The sequence below is a fragment of the Galeopterus variegatus genome, unplaced genomic scaffold (assembly GCF_000696425.1).
Source record: "Galeopterus variegatus unplaced genomic scaffold, G_variegatus-3.0.2 Scaffold980, whole genome shotgun sequence".
Taxonomy (NCBI): Eukaryota; Metazoa; Chordata; class Mammalia; order Dermoptera; family Cynocephalidae; genus Galeopterus; species Galeopterus variegatus.
The window spans coordinates 230,670-247,432 of NW_007727091.1; the positions used below are offsets into that span (position 1 = coordinate 230,670).

A 16,763-nucleotide genomic window follows, 5' to 3' on the forward strand; every position below is an offset into this window, starting at 1 on the left:
TAGACCCATACCTTTCACCATACACTAAAGTCAACTCAAAATGGATTAAAGAATTAAACATGCACACTGAAACAATAAAACTTCTTAAAGAAAACCTAGGAGAGACACTTCAGGAAATAGGACTGGACACAGACTTCTTGAATATGACCCCAAAAGCACAGGCAACCAAAGGAAAAATAAACAAATGGGTTTATATCAAACTGAAGAGCTTCTGCACAGCAAAAGAAACAATTAACAGAGTTAAAATACAACCAACAGAGTGGGAGAAAATATTTGCAAAACATACATCTGACAAAGGATTAATGTCCAGAATATCCAGGAACTTAAACAACTTCACCATAAAAAAACAAGCAACCCAATTAAGAAATGGGCGAAAGAGCTAAGTAGGCATTTCTCTAAGGAAGATATACAAATGGCCAACAGACATATGAAAAAATGCTCAACATCACTTAGCATCCGGGAAATGCAAATCAAAACTACACTGAGATACCATCTCACCCCAGTTAGGATGGCTAAAATCCAAAAGACTCTGAACAATAAATGCTGGCGAGGCTGCGGAGAAAAAGGAACTCTCATACATTGTTGGTGGGACCACAAAGTGGTGCAGCCTCTATGGAAAATGGTATGGAGGTTCCTCAAACAATTGTAGATAGATCTGCCGTATGACCCAGCTATCCCACTACTGGGAATATACCCAGAGGAATGGAAATCATCAAGTGGAAGGTATACCTGTTCCCCAGTGTTCATCGCAGCACTCTTTACAATAGCCAAGAGTTGGAACCAGCCCAAATGTCCATCATCAAATGAGTGGATACGGAAATTGTGGTATATCTACACAATGGAATACTACTCAGCTATAAAAACGAATGAAATACTGCCATTTGCAACAACATGGATAGACCTTGAGAGAATTATATTAAGTGAAACAAGTCAGGCAGAAAGAGAAATACCACATGTTCTCACTTATTGGTGGGAGCTAAAAATACATAAATAAATTCACACACACACACACACACACACACACACACACACGCACACACACACACACACAAAACCGGGGGGTGGGGGGGTGGAGAAGAAGACATAACAACTACAATCCTTGAAGTTGTTACAATAAGCAAACAGAAAGGACATTGTTGGGTGGGAGGAGGGAGGGAGGTTTCGGTAATGGGCAACAATAATCAACCACATTGTATATCGGAAAAAATAAATTAAAAAAAATAAATAAATAAGATGCTTGTTCTTCTTATAGTTTTCAAAATCAATAAGCAGATGTTTAGTAAATAAAACTGTAGCCTTGCAGTAGTCTTTCCTTTCTTAAGAAATGGCATAGTGTAATTAAAAATAAATCTCAGGCTATGCCTGCTTTTCTTCAGATTAAAAAGCAAATTGCCTGTCATCCAAAATTTGCATATTCATAATGTCCTCCCATCTTTCCTGGGTCCTTTTGTAAGATATCTTGTTTCTGTGTCTGAAATTAGCCAGTTGCTGATATAGTCAGTAGTGGTTGAAAACGGCTGATGATGCTTTCTGAAAGCTTAGTGTTATTAACCCTTTATATACTCTAACCCAGTGGTTAGTTTGTTTTTGACTGCCTTATGATTCAGTATATACTCATACTTCCTTATCTGAAATAAACTTTGTGGAACAATTGTTATCCTTACCATATGTACTCCAATATCTTCTATTCTTTTTTTTAAAAAAAATGTTCATCTGTATCCACTAAATGAATTAACATGAATTATCAAAGGGTTTCAAACTGTTGGAGAAAGTGGTCTTCTGTTTTATGATCCTTTTCACTGTCCTTTTATGATTTGTAAGATACAGTGGGAAAAGCACAGTCTTTTCTCTGTTCTAGCAGCACAATTATCAGCACATAAGACCAACTTCTGACTCTTGTGACCAAATGTGTGGAGATTTTCTCTCCACGAGTGAGCAAGACAGCAATTCTCCAGCAGACACCAGCTGAGTGTCCTCCAACTTAATTCTGATGCTATTGTAGCATTGGATCCCACAGATTGAGGGCTTAGTCCCCAAGACTGTGCCCCACTTCAGATGCCAGTTGCAAGTCCAGTCCTCTGGAACTTCTGACCAACCAACTATAAACCAGGGTTCCCACACCCCTTCCTTGAGTTCAGTTAGTTTGCTTGAGCAACTCACAGAACTCAGGGAAACATGTACTTATGTTTATCAATTTATTAAAAAGGGAATTACAGAGGATACAGATGAAGAGAAGCAAGGCACGTGGGAAGGGGCACCGAGCTTCCATGCCCTCCTGAGGAAACCACCCTCTGGGAACCTACATGTGTTCAGCTACATGGAAACTCTCCAGAATCCCAGGCCTTTTGGGTTTTTTTGAAGGCTTCATTACATAGGCATGATTGACTACATCATTGGCCACTGGTGATCATCTTAACCTTCAGCCCCTCTCCCCTTCCCAGTGGTTGGGGACTAGGACTGAAAGGTCCTGCCTTGGTCTTTCCTGTAACCAGCCCCCGTCCTGAAGCTACTTAGGGACTGCCAGCCATAATTAGCATATGGAAAGACTTATCACTTTGGAGATTCTAAGGATTTTAGGAGTTTGTATGTCAGAAGACAGGGATGAAGACCAAATATATATTTTCATGATGTCATAGTATCATTTCATTTAATTTGCATGTTTTCTAGTTATAACATAAACTGTTCCTCAGGTGCTTAAATTATAATTCATCATCCAGGGAAAAAAAGTTAAATAATTAGAAACAGAAAACTTTGTAAGGTTTTTGGTTTTTTGGCTGTTCGTTTTGGATTTTTTGAGGTTAGGGTAAACTTTTGTTTTTCATCTTTTTACATATGCTTAACTATTAAGCAACATGTTAATAGTAAGATTTGTGATTCCTTTATTTGTTGAACTTAATATGACTAATTGGAAACATTTGTTACTTGTCTGATTAATGTTGTATGTTTTATACAAATTGTGGCAAGGCTGGTAGGAACTTTGAATGCCATTATTCATAATTTGTCATTCAGGGAGATTTATCAAAATTAACTTTGTCTCTGTATCTCTTTTGTTTAAAGAAGTAGAAAGACATATTTTAGACCACGTTTTCTATTTTTAGACTTTTTGTAAACTATTACATGCATGCTGACCTGGTCAAGATGATGACATTTTGACTGTTCGTATCTTCATACCCTCCTGCAGACTTAGAAGTGTTCATCACCAGCCAGCCAAGATGAACATGGTGAAGAGGATCATGGGGCGGCCGCGGCAGGAGGAGTGCAGTCCTCAGGACAATGCCTTGGGACTGATGCACCTCCGCCGGCTCTTCACGGAGTTGTGCCATCCTCCCCGGCACATGACTCAGAAGGAACAAGAAGAGAAGCTGTACATGATGCTGCCAGTGTTTAACAGGGTGAGTCCAGGTTGCCAAACACATGCCTTCCAGGACTGCATGGCACTCAGGAATCTTAGGGCTATAGTTAAGTCACAGGTAGAAAAAAATGATAGGATGGGGTTGTTTTTAAGAAGCTTGATGTTTTCCTTCCTTCCTTTCAGTTACTGTAAAGTAATGTGACTTGATGTGAAACCTGGTCAGAATGAACCACACTCAGTGAGACCTTCTTCAGTTCTCACAGAGAAAAGGAAGACTTTGAGCATTTTGTAAAATGTTCCTGTAATGGTTGAGTCTTGAAAGAGGGATAGATTATAAATTACTCTTTCTGTTATGTCTGTTATCTTTTGAAGTGATAGTTTTATTGTACCAAATGGTGCAACTGCCCAAGCTCTTTGTACACTTTGAAAAATCATTGTAATTTGATTTGTTGTTTGGCTGGTTTTCTATAAGAGATTCTGTAAGAAGATACTTATAAGCTATAGAGAGTCTAAATAGAGTTAATGTTTTAACATATATTGTCGATGACATGTAGCAATCTTGTTGGGAGTTTTTAAAATAACTTTTTTATATTTATCATAGGTTTATAAGTATAAAATTTTTAAAAGTCAAGTAGTTCCACAGGCTTATTGATGCCCTACTGCTCTCCATTAATTGCTGCTGCCTCTAAAGGCTTTTTTTTTTTTCTTTTCCTTTTTGTCTTTTTTACTGACCAGTAACGGGATCGCAACCCTCGGTGTCGCGCCCGTACCGGGGACCGGCAACGGGATTGCAACCCTTGGTGTTGCGCCCGCACCGTGCTCAGTCAGTGAGCGGGAACCGGTCTCCACATGGGATCCGAACCCTCGTTGGGAGCGCCGCCGCGCTCCCAAGCGGCGCATTCTCCAGTGCGCCACTGGGCCGGCCCCGGCAACAAACATTTTAACAATATCTATAAGCAGTCCAAGAAGCTGATTTTACATCAAAGAGGGGCAAAAAAAAAATAAGACTGTTGAGATTGATAAGAGACAGAGCAGAACAGGTTTATATGTCATATTAAGAGTCCTTTGTCCTACAGGCATGCAGAGCCAATGAAGTAGTTTAAGCAATAGAATAAGAGTAGAAGGGACAAGGCAAGACTATCTCTCACATTACTAATTTGGAAAACTGGGTGATTGTTTTCATCAATACCCAAGAAAGAAAGTTTTAAGGGGCAGATTCAGTTTGGGACATTGAGTCTGAACTATTCATGAGCTTCCTAGTTGGAGGTATTCAACAAGAAGTTAGAAACCTAGGTAAGGGGACTGGGCTGGATACATGTTTTGGGGATCCGTTGACAGAGGTGTCATAGATGAAACCCTGGAAGGGAATAAGAGACTACTTATGGGTCTTACTGCCAAGTGAGAAAAGCAATAGGCTAAGGATGAACTATGGAGAATATGAATGTTTAGTGAAAGAAATAGAACCTGTAAAGGATACTGAACAGGAGCTGGTCAATGACAGTACAAAAAGAGTCAGGAGAGGGTGGTATTAAAGAACTCAAGAGATAAGTTTCTAGAAGGACGAAAGCAATCAACACTGTCATGTGCAAAGAGAGACCCAGTAAGATGAGAACTGAAAAATGTTCCTGGGATTTGCCAGTTTGGAAGTCAGTAGAATGGTGGAGCCAGAAAACAGTGAGTTCAGGAATGAATGGGAGATAAGAAGAGACAGTAAGTATAGTCTAGGCTTTGAAAACTTTGAAAGAAAGGGGAATAAAAGACTGAGAGAGGTGAACTTGGCAATAAGGGGTTTTTGTTTGTATGCTTCCAGTGTTTTGATTTGTTTTTAAAGATGGCAGAGATCCAGGCATGCTCTTAAAGAGAAAGAAGACAGAGAAGGAGAAATTTGGAAATTTTCAGGAGAGAGTGAAATTGAGTGAGGGAGGAGCAGGGATAGAGTGAAATTACAGTTGGATGGTTGAGCCTTGAACGGGAGAAAGACACTGAGCTCATTCTGGAGGAAAGCAGATTTTGTTGGGTGTGAATGTAGATTTGCAGTTAGGGCAGGTGTTGAATGAGATCTTGCCTGATGACCTCAGTTTCCTGAGTCAGCAGAAAATGTGGTCTGTTAAGAGTCTGGAATAAGAAGATTGAGTAGGGAACTTCTGGAAATTGTAATGGTTTGGAATATTAGTGAAAGGGATTGAGAGAGAGAGCAAGTTGAAACGGGTCAATAAAAGAATTGGTTAATATTGCAGGCCCAGTGAAGGCTGGACATTATAAATTTGTACTGGATCTTACCTATACAGCCCTGTGTATAGAAGTAAAGAAGACAGATACCCAATTTATTAGGATTGAGATTTTGCTGGACTGGTAAATCAAAAGGGCAGAAGTGGAAGGAAGGAGCATAAGAGGGAAATTAGTTTACATGTCATCTATGGGGTTCTGTTGGATAGAATAGAAAGAGGATGGAAGCATTAATACATTTAGAGAGCGTACTTTTTTTAATCTATGAAGGAAGAGCCTATGTTATCTGCTGAGAATGATGGAGGAAGGAGATGGTAGAGTAGGAACATGAGGAGAGGTGGAAAAAGGTTTAAAATAGCTGTTTTAAAAATGGGGGCGAGAAATGACCACAGACAATCCATTGTTTCAAGCCCTGTTCAGGCAAGTCATGTATTTGTATTGGACCCAGTACTTGGAAGTCTTTTTTGTTGTTGCTGTTTTTGTTTTTAATCTTATTTTTGTTATACTTTAATGTCATGATGATGTGCTATTGGCTACTGTGTAGTTTGAGGTAACTTCCTTCTCTCGGACTTATGGACACTTGGCAATGTGATGATAATGTTCAGAGCAGTTAGGGGAATTGTTCTCAGCTTTTAACATGAATTAGTAAGTAGTATCCAACATATGTATCCCATGTATTTCACCAGTTAAGCTTCCACTGTCAGTTAAGCTGAGTCTTAGATTAGAAGTCTTATAAGTATTTGGTTTTTAAAAAGTAAATGTGAGGGCCGGCCCAGTGGCGCACTCCGTAGAGTGCGGCGGTGCTCCCGCCGAGGGTTCAGATCCCATATAGAGACCGGTCAGCTCACTGGCTGAGCGTGGTGCAGGCACGACACAGAGGGTTGCGATCCCGTTGCCGGTCGCGGTACGGGCGCGACACTGAGGGTTGCGATCCCGTTACCGGTCACGAAAAAAGACAAAAAGGAAAAAAAAAAGTAAATGTGAGATGCTTTAGTGATTATTCTCTACCTGCTTATACAGTTTGATTTAGTTCTCTTTTGTTCTATGTTGTTATAAGACTTATCAACTATTAATAAATTATTTATGTCAGACGTTTATAACTGGCGTATTAAAAGCACATGTATATGCAGTGCCTTAAACCTCTAATATAATGAGTGATTTGAATATCATCAAAGTTCAGTAAAATTTTATGAGAAGATAGAAAGTTATTTCTGTACCATTGTGACTAATTTTAAAAAATGCATAAATTGTATTCATTGGATTATCATTAATGAACTAAAATTGTCCTTATATTTTTTCCATTAAATTTAGAAGTATTATAGCCATATCTATTTAATGTTTGACCATTTGTGCATGAACATTCTCCACTAACAAGAAATACCTTTGGTGAATGAATGAAGAGCCATTCTAGTGTGGCTCTAGAACCAACTAGTTCCTACCATGATTGCTAAAAATGAATTGCCATGTTGATTTTTGAATGTTTGCTTGATTTGTGCTAAATGGCAAATAAACCATATGACTATTAGATGTCGGCATCTATCTACAGAATAGGTTTTAAAGTATGCTCAACAGTGTTATTTCAATGTATGGTTTTTGCCTTTAAGAGACATGTGTTGGGAAATGACACGTGGTGAGTACTTTTTCTGGGCCAGGTCTCATGCTGGGTTCTCGAAATGCCTCCTGTGGTCTTCATCACAGACCTACAAGGAGACTGCTGTTATCCTCCCGTTCTCTGATTCTCTAAAACTGGAAGACTATGGTTAAGTCTGAGAATAGCTGAATAATATTTATGAAGCATTCTTAAAACTCATTAACCTTTAGCCTCAAGAACAAAAGCTTACAGAGAAAATAATTGTTTTAAACTTATTCAAAATGAATAGCATTTTAGTTGTCTAAAAATTCATTAACGGTCATTGTTAATTACCTTGGTGTACTTATCATACTTTGTTGTGTATTTTAAAATGTGATCTTTACTAATTAAATCTTCTGTAAGAAACTCCACTTGTTTTTGAACTATATTTATATTTGAATTTATATTTGAGAAGCATCTAAGTCGAATAGAGTATCTTTTTTTAGTCCCTTACAAATGACCTTTCCTTTTTAAATTGCTGAGTTTAGAGGGAGAACACCCAAGTTCAGAACCACATAAGAGAGAGATCAGAAATGATAAACTATTTTGTTCAGCTTTATTGCTTATTACATAATACCAATGCGGTTGATACTGGAGAATGTGGCTTGGGTTTGTGTAACAAAGTACTTGCTGAATTCCTGAAATGACCCCTGAAATAGTCATGTTTACTTACCCAGTCACTAGCAAAACTGGACAGTCACAAGCCACACCCAGAGCAGATGAGAATGCATGTCCTCATGAGGCAGGCACAGCCCAAAAGAAGAGGAAGGGGGATAAGTTAGGTGTTCTGTTTCTTCTCCCCTCAGTTGGTGCTGCTTCTTAGAAACAAAAAGAGTATAAGTGTTTCCCTAATCATTTATATTAATTGGTAAGAAATCTTAACTGATTTATAATATGAAATAATGCAATTACATCTTCAGTGTTATTTATAGCAAATTATTTAAGGACTAGTGATGGTCAGTACCCTGTAACTTAGTTACATGTTACATATATTTAGGAAACAAAAACTCCATTTTAGAAAACTTTGTAAACATTCCAACTTCATTTTTATTAGTCATATTTAATAAATTTTTATTGAATAGCATCACTCAGTAATAAATGTATATTGTGCTTCTACTACTTTTATTCATGCCATTAGATAACACCATTAATTTCTCTTCCCTGAATATGCCAAAAATATTTAATTGAGGAGGTGCCAGGAAATTTTCTGAAATTTATTTAGGTGAATATTAAAAATGACCCTTTTAAAAACAAGTCACACCATGCTATTTCCGTCTAAAGATGAGCACAATGCAAAGTTACAGTGATAGGGTTCATGCAAAGTTTAGTTGAAAAGATATAGTACAAGTAATTAAGAGCCTGGCTTAGAATTAGACTGATATAGTTTTGAATTCTCTCTCCACCACCTCCTGGTTTAAGTTAACTTCTCTCACCCTTAAAAATGAGGATACTAATAGCACCTATTGTATAGGATTTTATGAGATTTATATGACATGCCAAATATTTGAATAGTGCCAGGCACATTGTAAATGCTCATTACATGGTAATTACTGTTATTTTTATTGAATGTGCTAGAAGGCATCTTTGTTCCTCAGTACTGTTTTGTTTTTGTTTTGTTTTCCATTTGAGTTATGAACGTCACATATCTATTATAGAATCATCCCCTTTGAATTGAATGTGTTACCAGTTCTCTTGCCCAAGTCTCTCCCTTGACAGATGAGGAAACTAAGAACCAGAAAAATGTAACCAGTAGTCCCTGAGAGTGAGAAGTAGAATCCAAACCTGCTGACTGTCAGCTCCACCTCCATCCCCTATGGCAAACATAAAGGATGGAAGCATTGTGTGTTTTCAAGAAATACCACTATTTGTTGAAAATGGTGAAAACATACCTAGTAATTTTAGATTTAATTGTTGACACCAATCACAAAAAAATACATTTTTTTCTTTGCTACGTTATACATTCAGTAGTATCTAAAACTTTCAAAAGGAGAGAACAGAACTGAGATTAACAGAGGTGGGAAAGGTGGTGAGAGAGGGAGGGTAAGGGAGGAATTGTAAAGGGCCACGAAAAATGATTACATTGTATAGTGTTGAATATACTAATTACCCTGATTTGAGCATCACATATTACACGCAGGTATTGATATTCAACTCTGTACCCCACAGATATGTACAGTCAGCTATGTTACAATAAAAAATAAATAAAAAATAAATAAAAAATAAAATATCAGATTCCTGTTTTAGTACCTGTGCCTCTCCAACTTTATTTTGTACCATGTTGCCTCTTACACAAAATGTTCCAGACTTACCAGCCTTTTTTTAATTCCTCAACCACCCGAGTCTTATTCCTGCTTTGAGGTTTTGCATAGGTCTATTCTCACTGCCTGGAACTCTTTTTCCTTGTCTTTTTGGATTGTAACTTTTTCTCATCATTCAGTATCATTCTTTGGCATCAGTGTTGTTTCCTCAGTGACCTTTTCTGGCAACCTTTTTCCCACTGTAGGCATTCTCTTTCAGTTACCCAGTTTTACTTCCTTCATAACACATCATTTTCCTAAGAGAATTTTAACTTTTGAATGAACTTTTTTAACATTTGTCTTCTGTACTAAAATGTAAACTCCATGAGTACAGAAATTGTATTCACAACTCTTAGTACATTGCCTGGCATATAGTAGGAGATCAGTAAATATTTGTGAGTGAATAAGTGAATGAATCAGTCAATAGTGTTGGCTCACTAGGCTCAAAGAAGCAAGCTTGTTCATTTCAGATTAGCAAATAGGACATAGTTCTTTTTCTGTAACATTGATTTTGGATTGACCAATTCAATCCAGTTTTATTTATTTTTTGAAAGAATTTTTTTTACAGAAATAAAACAGTAAATATCAGGATTTATTTGAAAAGTTAGTTGCATTTTCAGCACTGTTATTTACCCAGCATGAAGACTGCTTGAATAACCATATCCTTATGCCATCCAATAAATGAGCTACTGTATTTATTTTATTAAGTTGTCTTAATACCTCTTAATAATTCTTAGGAGCAAAATATACATTAATATACTCTGAATGATAGGAGTATTTACAAACAACTTCATTAAAAAGTTCCATACTCATTATTGAGTAGAGGTAGAATGGCTATTTCAGCATGTGTCATTATTAGATCCTCAAATTTTACCTATCTCCAGTTTGTTAAAGAATATGGGTCTTATTTAATAGGTGACATAAGTTAACGTAAGCACACAACATTTATCAAAATCTCAGCAGAAAAATACATATTTATTAAGGAATTCTTGAAAAGTACAGTTAATTTGTTTTTTGAGATTATTGAAAATTTTCCTTTGTCATGTTAATGCACAGACTAGATACCTGGACAAAAGTATGCCCTTATAGAATCGATTTAATTTTTAATGTTTTCAACTTAATTTGAGGGAGATTATAAGAGACACAGTATCTATTGTAAGGATGTAACAAATATATTTTTTATTAGAAGGATATTTCTTCATTCGTCCATTCTTTTATTAGGATCTTTGGGAGAAACTTTTATATTATAGTATGAAGAATACAAGTACTTCATTAAATATATTTTTTTCTTATACTAAGGACATCGTGAACAATGTGATTGCCCTGGTTTTCTCTTCATTTTATTTGAGCCAGAATTTGTGACCAAGACATGGAACATACAGAGGTCTTTTTGGTCTTATATTTTAATTTAGTCTTTTTTCCCAGTCTGCCTCTCTAGCCTTTGTTTTTTATTGGCTTTTTTGTTTTCTTTTCTTTTTTGCTTCTAGCTTATGTTCTTATGATCTCCTTCAATGCGACCTGAATGCTTTCTAAACGTTGATTCTGGAGGCCGGCAGCGTATAAACAAACAGAATCCCTATAAAAGGCAGGGCACTAGCTTGGTAGAGAACACAAAGATAAATAAATTATGCTCCTCCCTTTGTAGTGACATTTGAGCAGGTAATAAAAATACAAAATACTGTGTGATGGGTGTTATAATGGAGAGGTATTATAATAGTTTTAGAAGACAGAGGATTTCCTTTCAGCAGTAAAGAGTATTTTTTAAAAACAATACTTCAGGATACATTGAGTTATATAGCCATTAAAATAGCATTTTTTTCCTATGATGGTCTGTCCAGATTTCATTTTCTTTATTATTTTTGCTGAGCCTATACTAGTTTATTTTTAAGAATTATTTATTCTAAAGTTCATTGGTCTTAAATGTTTGTAAAAAAAAAAAAGGTTTATTTTGTGAACCTCCCATTCATTTCCCTTAGTCTAGTCTTTTTCATAACAGTCTTGTTTTGGAAATTGTGGCTAGAATTCAGAAATTCTGAGATATAAGATGAATTTAGTGAATTCTGTATTCAGTCTGGGACTTTGTAATAGATCAGTCTCTGTTTTTCACCATCCAGTGTGTCTGTTTACCATCAAAGAAACTTACCACTTTTCTCTAAGTTCTCACTTTAGGGGTCCTCAGAGAAATGTTACAGTTTCTAAAGTTTGTTAGTAAGATTGATTCAAATTTCTATAAATAACATCTTTGGCTTATAGATTTTATTTATTTAATCATTATTCAGCAAATTATCTATTGAATATACAGAAATGTGGCTACACATGATTTATTGAAAGAGTTGTATTTTAAACATATTTAGATCTTATAATTGTATAAGTATACTTTGTTGACTTGATTTTCAAGTCATACCACACTTTGAAATTCACAGCATAAAAATAAAAGTTGACAATGCTTTATTAAAAATATTTTTTCTTATCTGCAGGTTTTTGGAAATGCTCCACCAAATACAATGACAGAAAAATTTTCTGATCTTCTGCAGTTCACAACACAAGTCTCACGACTAATGGTGACAGAAATTCGAAGGAGAGCATCAAACAAATCCACAGGTATTTTTACAGAAGCCAGCTAAACTAATATATTTGAGTGGACAAACAGTTCTGTAAAAGTGCTATTGAAATTAAATAGAAAACACACCCTAATCTAGGCACATGGATTTCAGTAACCAGTCCCCATTCCCATTCTTACAGTCACATTCGTCTATTGGTTCAGTGTCTTCTACTGTCAAGTAGAGTAGTTCTACTCAAGAACTTCTTGGGTGCTTCTTGGGCCAGTACCACCTCCACCCCAATCCTTTAACCACTCTCTGTTTCCTTCTGAACAAAATCCATACTTCTTAGCATGGCATTCAAGGCAAATCCATGATCTGCCTATATGAATTTTTTTTAGCATATCCTTTTTTATTTCTTGTTTCCCTTTCTGTATTTCAACCAAACCGAGCTGTTTCTAGTCCCCAGACATGTCTATACTCTTATTTCGGTTTTTTATTTATAATGCTTGACCCTGGAAGGAGACTTTCCCCTCATCTCAATATGTCTAGTCTCAGCTTGGATTAAGTCACACTTCCTTGATGAAATATTTCTCAATTCCCTTCATCAAAGAAAAATAATTTTTCTCTTCTGAACTGCAGTTTTGTTTCTTAACCTCATGAGTGGTAGTTGTGTATGTGTCTTTTATCTTCCTATTATGTCATAAGCTGCTTAGGGGTCTTTATGTAATCTGTAGTAGTTGCTCTCTAGGCCAGCTGCACAGTTGCCATTTTTACATCTCCGTTCATGTCATTCTGGAATGTCTTTCTACTTCTTTGCAATGGATTCTGTTTCCTGAATCCCATGTCATCCTTTTTCTCAATTTAACTTCCTCATTTTGGTAAAGCATCTTTTCTCACAGCTTCCTGGGAAAGAATGCAGGGGAATTATCATTTTTGTTTTTTGTTTTGTTAGATATCCCCTGAGTGAAAATGTCTTTGACTATTGCTATATAAATTGGATTCCTTCCTTTTCACCAAGGAAGGTGATACCTTTAGGCTGACAACCCCTCATGTACCAGGGCTTAGAACAAATTCCTTTACCTCACACAGCATGGCTTTATTACAGAAAGGGAAACTTACAAAATGGGGGGTCAATAAGAGAAAAGAAGGCACAGGTCCACCACGATCATTATCTTGCAGAAACATGTCCTGCAGAGATCTGCTGAATACACAGTGGGGTTTGCATTTAGATGGAGAGACACGACTCTCCCCTCCTCTTCATCCCCCATTGCTCTCCATTCCTAAGGGACAAGCTTGATAGCAATCTTATCTGTGAAGAAACACACAAACTGCTTGTGATCTAGGCTATTGGTACTTGTTGGATAGTCATCAGAGCTGTATGAGAATGCCAGCTGTCTAGTCCCAAGAGACCCTCCTACCAGAGAGTGGAAGCAACCAATCTCATGGAAAGTTGAGCGTGGGTTCATCCCCACCAGTAGGGAGATGGACAGAGGGGGGATGTCTTAGCTAGGTCCTTCACAGGCAGCCCAGGGTGAAAACTCAGGGTCATTCTGGATAATCTTTCAGTTTGCATTTTATCAGTCCTCCTTTCAATGGGTATCAGATTCTAGGTTGGAAATTATTTTGTCTCAAAATTTAAAAAAATAATTTCTCCATCACATTTTAGATTCCTATGCTGCTGTTGAGAAATCTGAAGCTACCTAGATTCTTGATTCCTTCTCTGTGACCTATTTTTTTCTCTAGAAGCTTTTAGGATCCTCTCTTTGTCCCTACTGTTACAAAATTTCATGATAATATACCCTGTGGTAGACCTATTGTAATACATGATGCTGAGTACTCTTTGGACACTTTCAGTCTGGGAATTTCTATCCTTTAATTTAGGGAAAGTTTCATGACTTGTTTAATAATATCCTTCCCTCTGTTTTCCCTTTCTAGTCAGTTGTCCCTCTTAGACTATCCCTTTTTCTTATCTTTCCTTTCTTATTTTCCACTTTGTTTATTGACTACTTGCTAAGAGAACTCAGTTTTATCATCCCTCCCTTCTATAGAGTTTCTTTCATTTGTGACATTGTATTTTCCATTTCTGAGTTTTCTTTTTTATCGTTTATATTCTTTTATAGATGTATTTTCTTCTCTTATCTCTCTGAAGTTTTTTTTTTCTTTCAGATTTTTATCTCCCTAAATAAGCTATTCACATTCTATAAAAAGGTTGCCTTTTTATCAGTTTGTTTTTTGTCTCCTTTTATGTTAGAGAACGCTCTTGTATGTCTCATTCTTGACCATCTGCTCTTATATAAGAATGGAGCACTAAAAAGCAGATGGGTAGCTTTTTAACTATGGTGGAGCTTGTACCTGTGGATGTAAGTGTAAGGTGATCTTGCTGAGCAATTTTGTTAGCAATCTTTCCCCTGAACTATGTAGATTCCCCAGAGAATTGTCCAGTTTCTGCTTAGAAGGTACATGTCTGACTTTCAGCATTTTGGAAGCCAAGGTGTGGGAAAGGTTTGGGGATCCTCAACATTTAGTATGTAAGCTTCTACTTTATCTCTGTGTGCCGACACTGTGTCTGGTGCCCCTCAATTCAAACTCCTTCTCTTATTCTTTCCAATGAATAAACCTCCAGTCTAGTGGTCACACAATAGCGGGGATTTGGTGGGAGGGGGTGTTGTTTAACTGATCTTAATCATACTTTCCACCAATCCTCCTCTATATAGTCCCATATTTACCTCTGGTTACAAAGGTAGTAAAGTACCACAAGTTCCTGAGCCTCTCAGAGGTTCTTTGCAAGTTTGGTTGCTTTTCCACTGTACCTGTACTTGCTTTAAGATTTTAGGGTTTGTTAAATCTTTTTGCTATATTAGTATCCCAAATTTTCTTGCTCTTATTTTTTTTATTTTCTTTGCTATTATGGGTTTATGCCTTTAAAACAATCCTTTCACATCCATTTTAGTGGATATTTTAGTCTGCTCAGGCTGCTATAACAAAATACCATAGACTGGGAAGCTTAAACAATAGAAATTTATTTTCTCATAGCTCTGGAGCTGGAAATCTGAGATGGAGTGCCAGAGTGGTTGGGTTCTGGTGAAGGCCCTCTTCCTGGCTTGCAGACTACTGCCTTCTCACTGTGCACTCCCTTGGGGGAGAGAAAGAGAGAGTGGTGTCTCTTCTTATTAGGGTACTAATTCCATCATGAGGGTCTCACCCTCATGACCTCATCTAAACCTAATTACCTCCCAAAGGCCCCATCTTCAAATACCATCACACTAGATTAAGGCTTCAAAATACAAATTTTGGAGGGGACACAATTGAGTCCATAGTAGCATTTCAGAGAGCAGAGATCAATGCATGTGCTTAACCTTCCATCTTAACTGGAGCCCATTATGTACTAACATGTTTTTAAATTGAGGACTAAATCCCTTTCAGAAGCAGTATATTACATGAATTGATGTATAGATTTTAAAGTGAGATGGTTTTAATCACATTTTCAGTCCTTGAAACAAGTTCAATAAAATGTGGTAAGGTGTTAAAGTTATGTATCCCTGTCTTCTCCTTTCTTTACCCAAAATGGGTTTGCATCCTTCTTTATCTTTACTGATTTCAATTACTTTTGTGAAAGTGAAACATTAGTATATAGGATTTCTGTGGTTTATGCCTGTTTAGCTATTTTAAACAGGTGATATGAAGGGAAATTTCTTCATCACATGGTAACTCCTGTCATTGCATTTTCTTTCCTGAGTGGCATCCTAGATTAGAAAAACATTACCCAAAATTTATTTATACTTCCGTGTTGCTATCTTTTAAAATACCTAATCTATTGGTAGAAAGAGATTTTGCTACACTGGAGATTTGTTTTCCTACTCCCTCTATGATTTTATGTTCATAGGGCAATTTTTTCGATGTAATGAAAGATGCCTTAAGTAAAGTAGGTGATGTGTCATTGTTAATTATAGCAATTGTTACACAAAGTATTTTTTTTCCTTTATTTTTGACATATAGACTCATAGAAAGTTGTAAAAATAGTACATAGAGTCTCATGTGCCCTTCATCCAACTTTGCCCATTGGTGACATCTTGTTACTCAGGGATTTTTAAGATACATTTTTTCATATCATATAATTCCATATAATTTTTAGTTTTAAACTTTTGAAATTTATTAACTTTAGAATCCTATGAAATTCAGCTCAGTTTGCGTGTTACTTCCTGGTGAGAAACCTTTCCTAATCACCCTGTCTCAAATAGGTCTGCTATCCACACACCGGTTAGTATCTATGCAGTTACTTTGTGTATTTCCTTTAAAGCTTTGTCATCATCTAAAAGTATCTTATTTATTTACTTATTTGATTTTATTGTCTGTTGTTTTTACCCCTTTATCACTAGCACCTAGAGGAATCCTATGTGAAAAATCAGTAAAAATTGATTGACCATCTAATAAGTGATCTTTTTCAGGATTCCTCTGCCCCTCCCCCTTTTTTTTTAATGCTTTGACAATTGGAGTAGTGTTAGAAGAGCTAGACTTCCTGATTTTTAAGAGAGAAGAGCATAATTCTGGAGTATCTCCTTAGCATTAAAAAGCTCTGGCTGTGGGACTCCTTGTTTTCTTCTTTCATTTTTAGTCTTGGACACTGAAAAATTCTTTTGGTCAGTGTTGATACCAAAAATACTTTCATAGAGATTTTTTCACCTTTTGATTTTTCTAGTAGAAAATTCTAGATTTTC

General features: G+C 36.5%; 1 protein-coding gene across 2 annotated transcripts in view; it reads left to right on the plus strand.

Annotated features, from left to right (window-relative positions):
* The window catches only part of WDFY3 (WD repeat and FYVE domain containing 3), a 212,592-nt gene that overhangs the window by 39,358 nt on the left and 156,471 nt on the right, over positions 1 to 16,763 (plus strand). For both annotated transcript variants that reach the window (XM_008573984.1, XM_008573985.1), the window contains exons 2-3: positions 3,182 to 3,392; positions 11,983 to 12,106. In XM_008573984.1, the coding sequence (XP_008572206.1) occupies positions 3,213 to 3,392; positions 11,983 to 12,106 (304 nt within the window). In that variant the 5' untranslated portion in view covers positions 3,182 to 3,212. The remainder of the gene's footprint in view (positions 1 to 3,181; positions 3,393 to 11,982; positions 12,107 to 16,763) is intronic.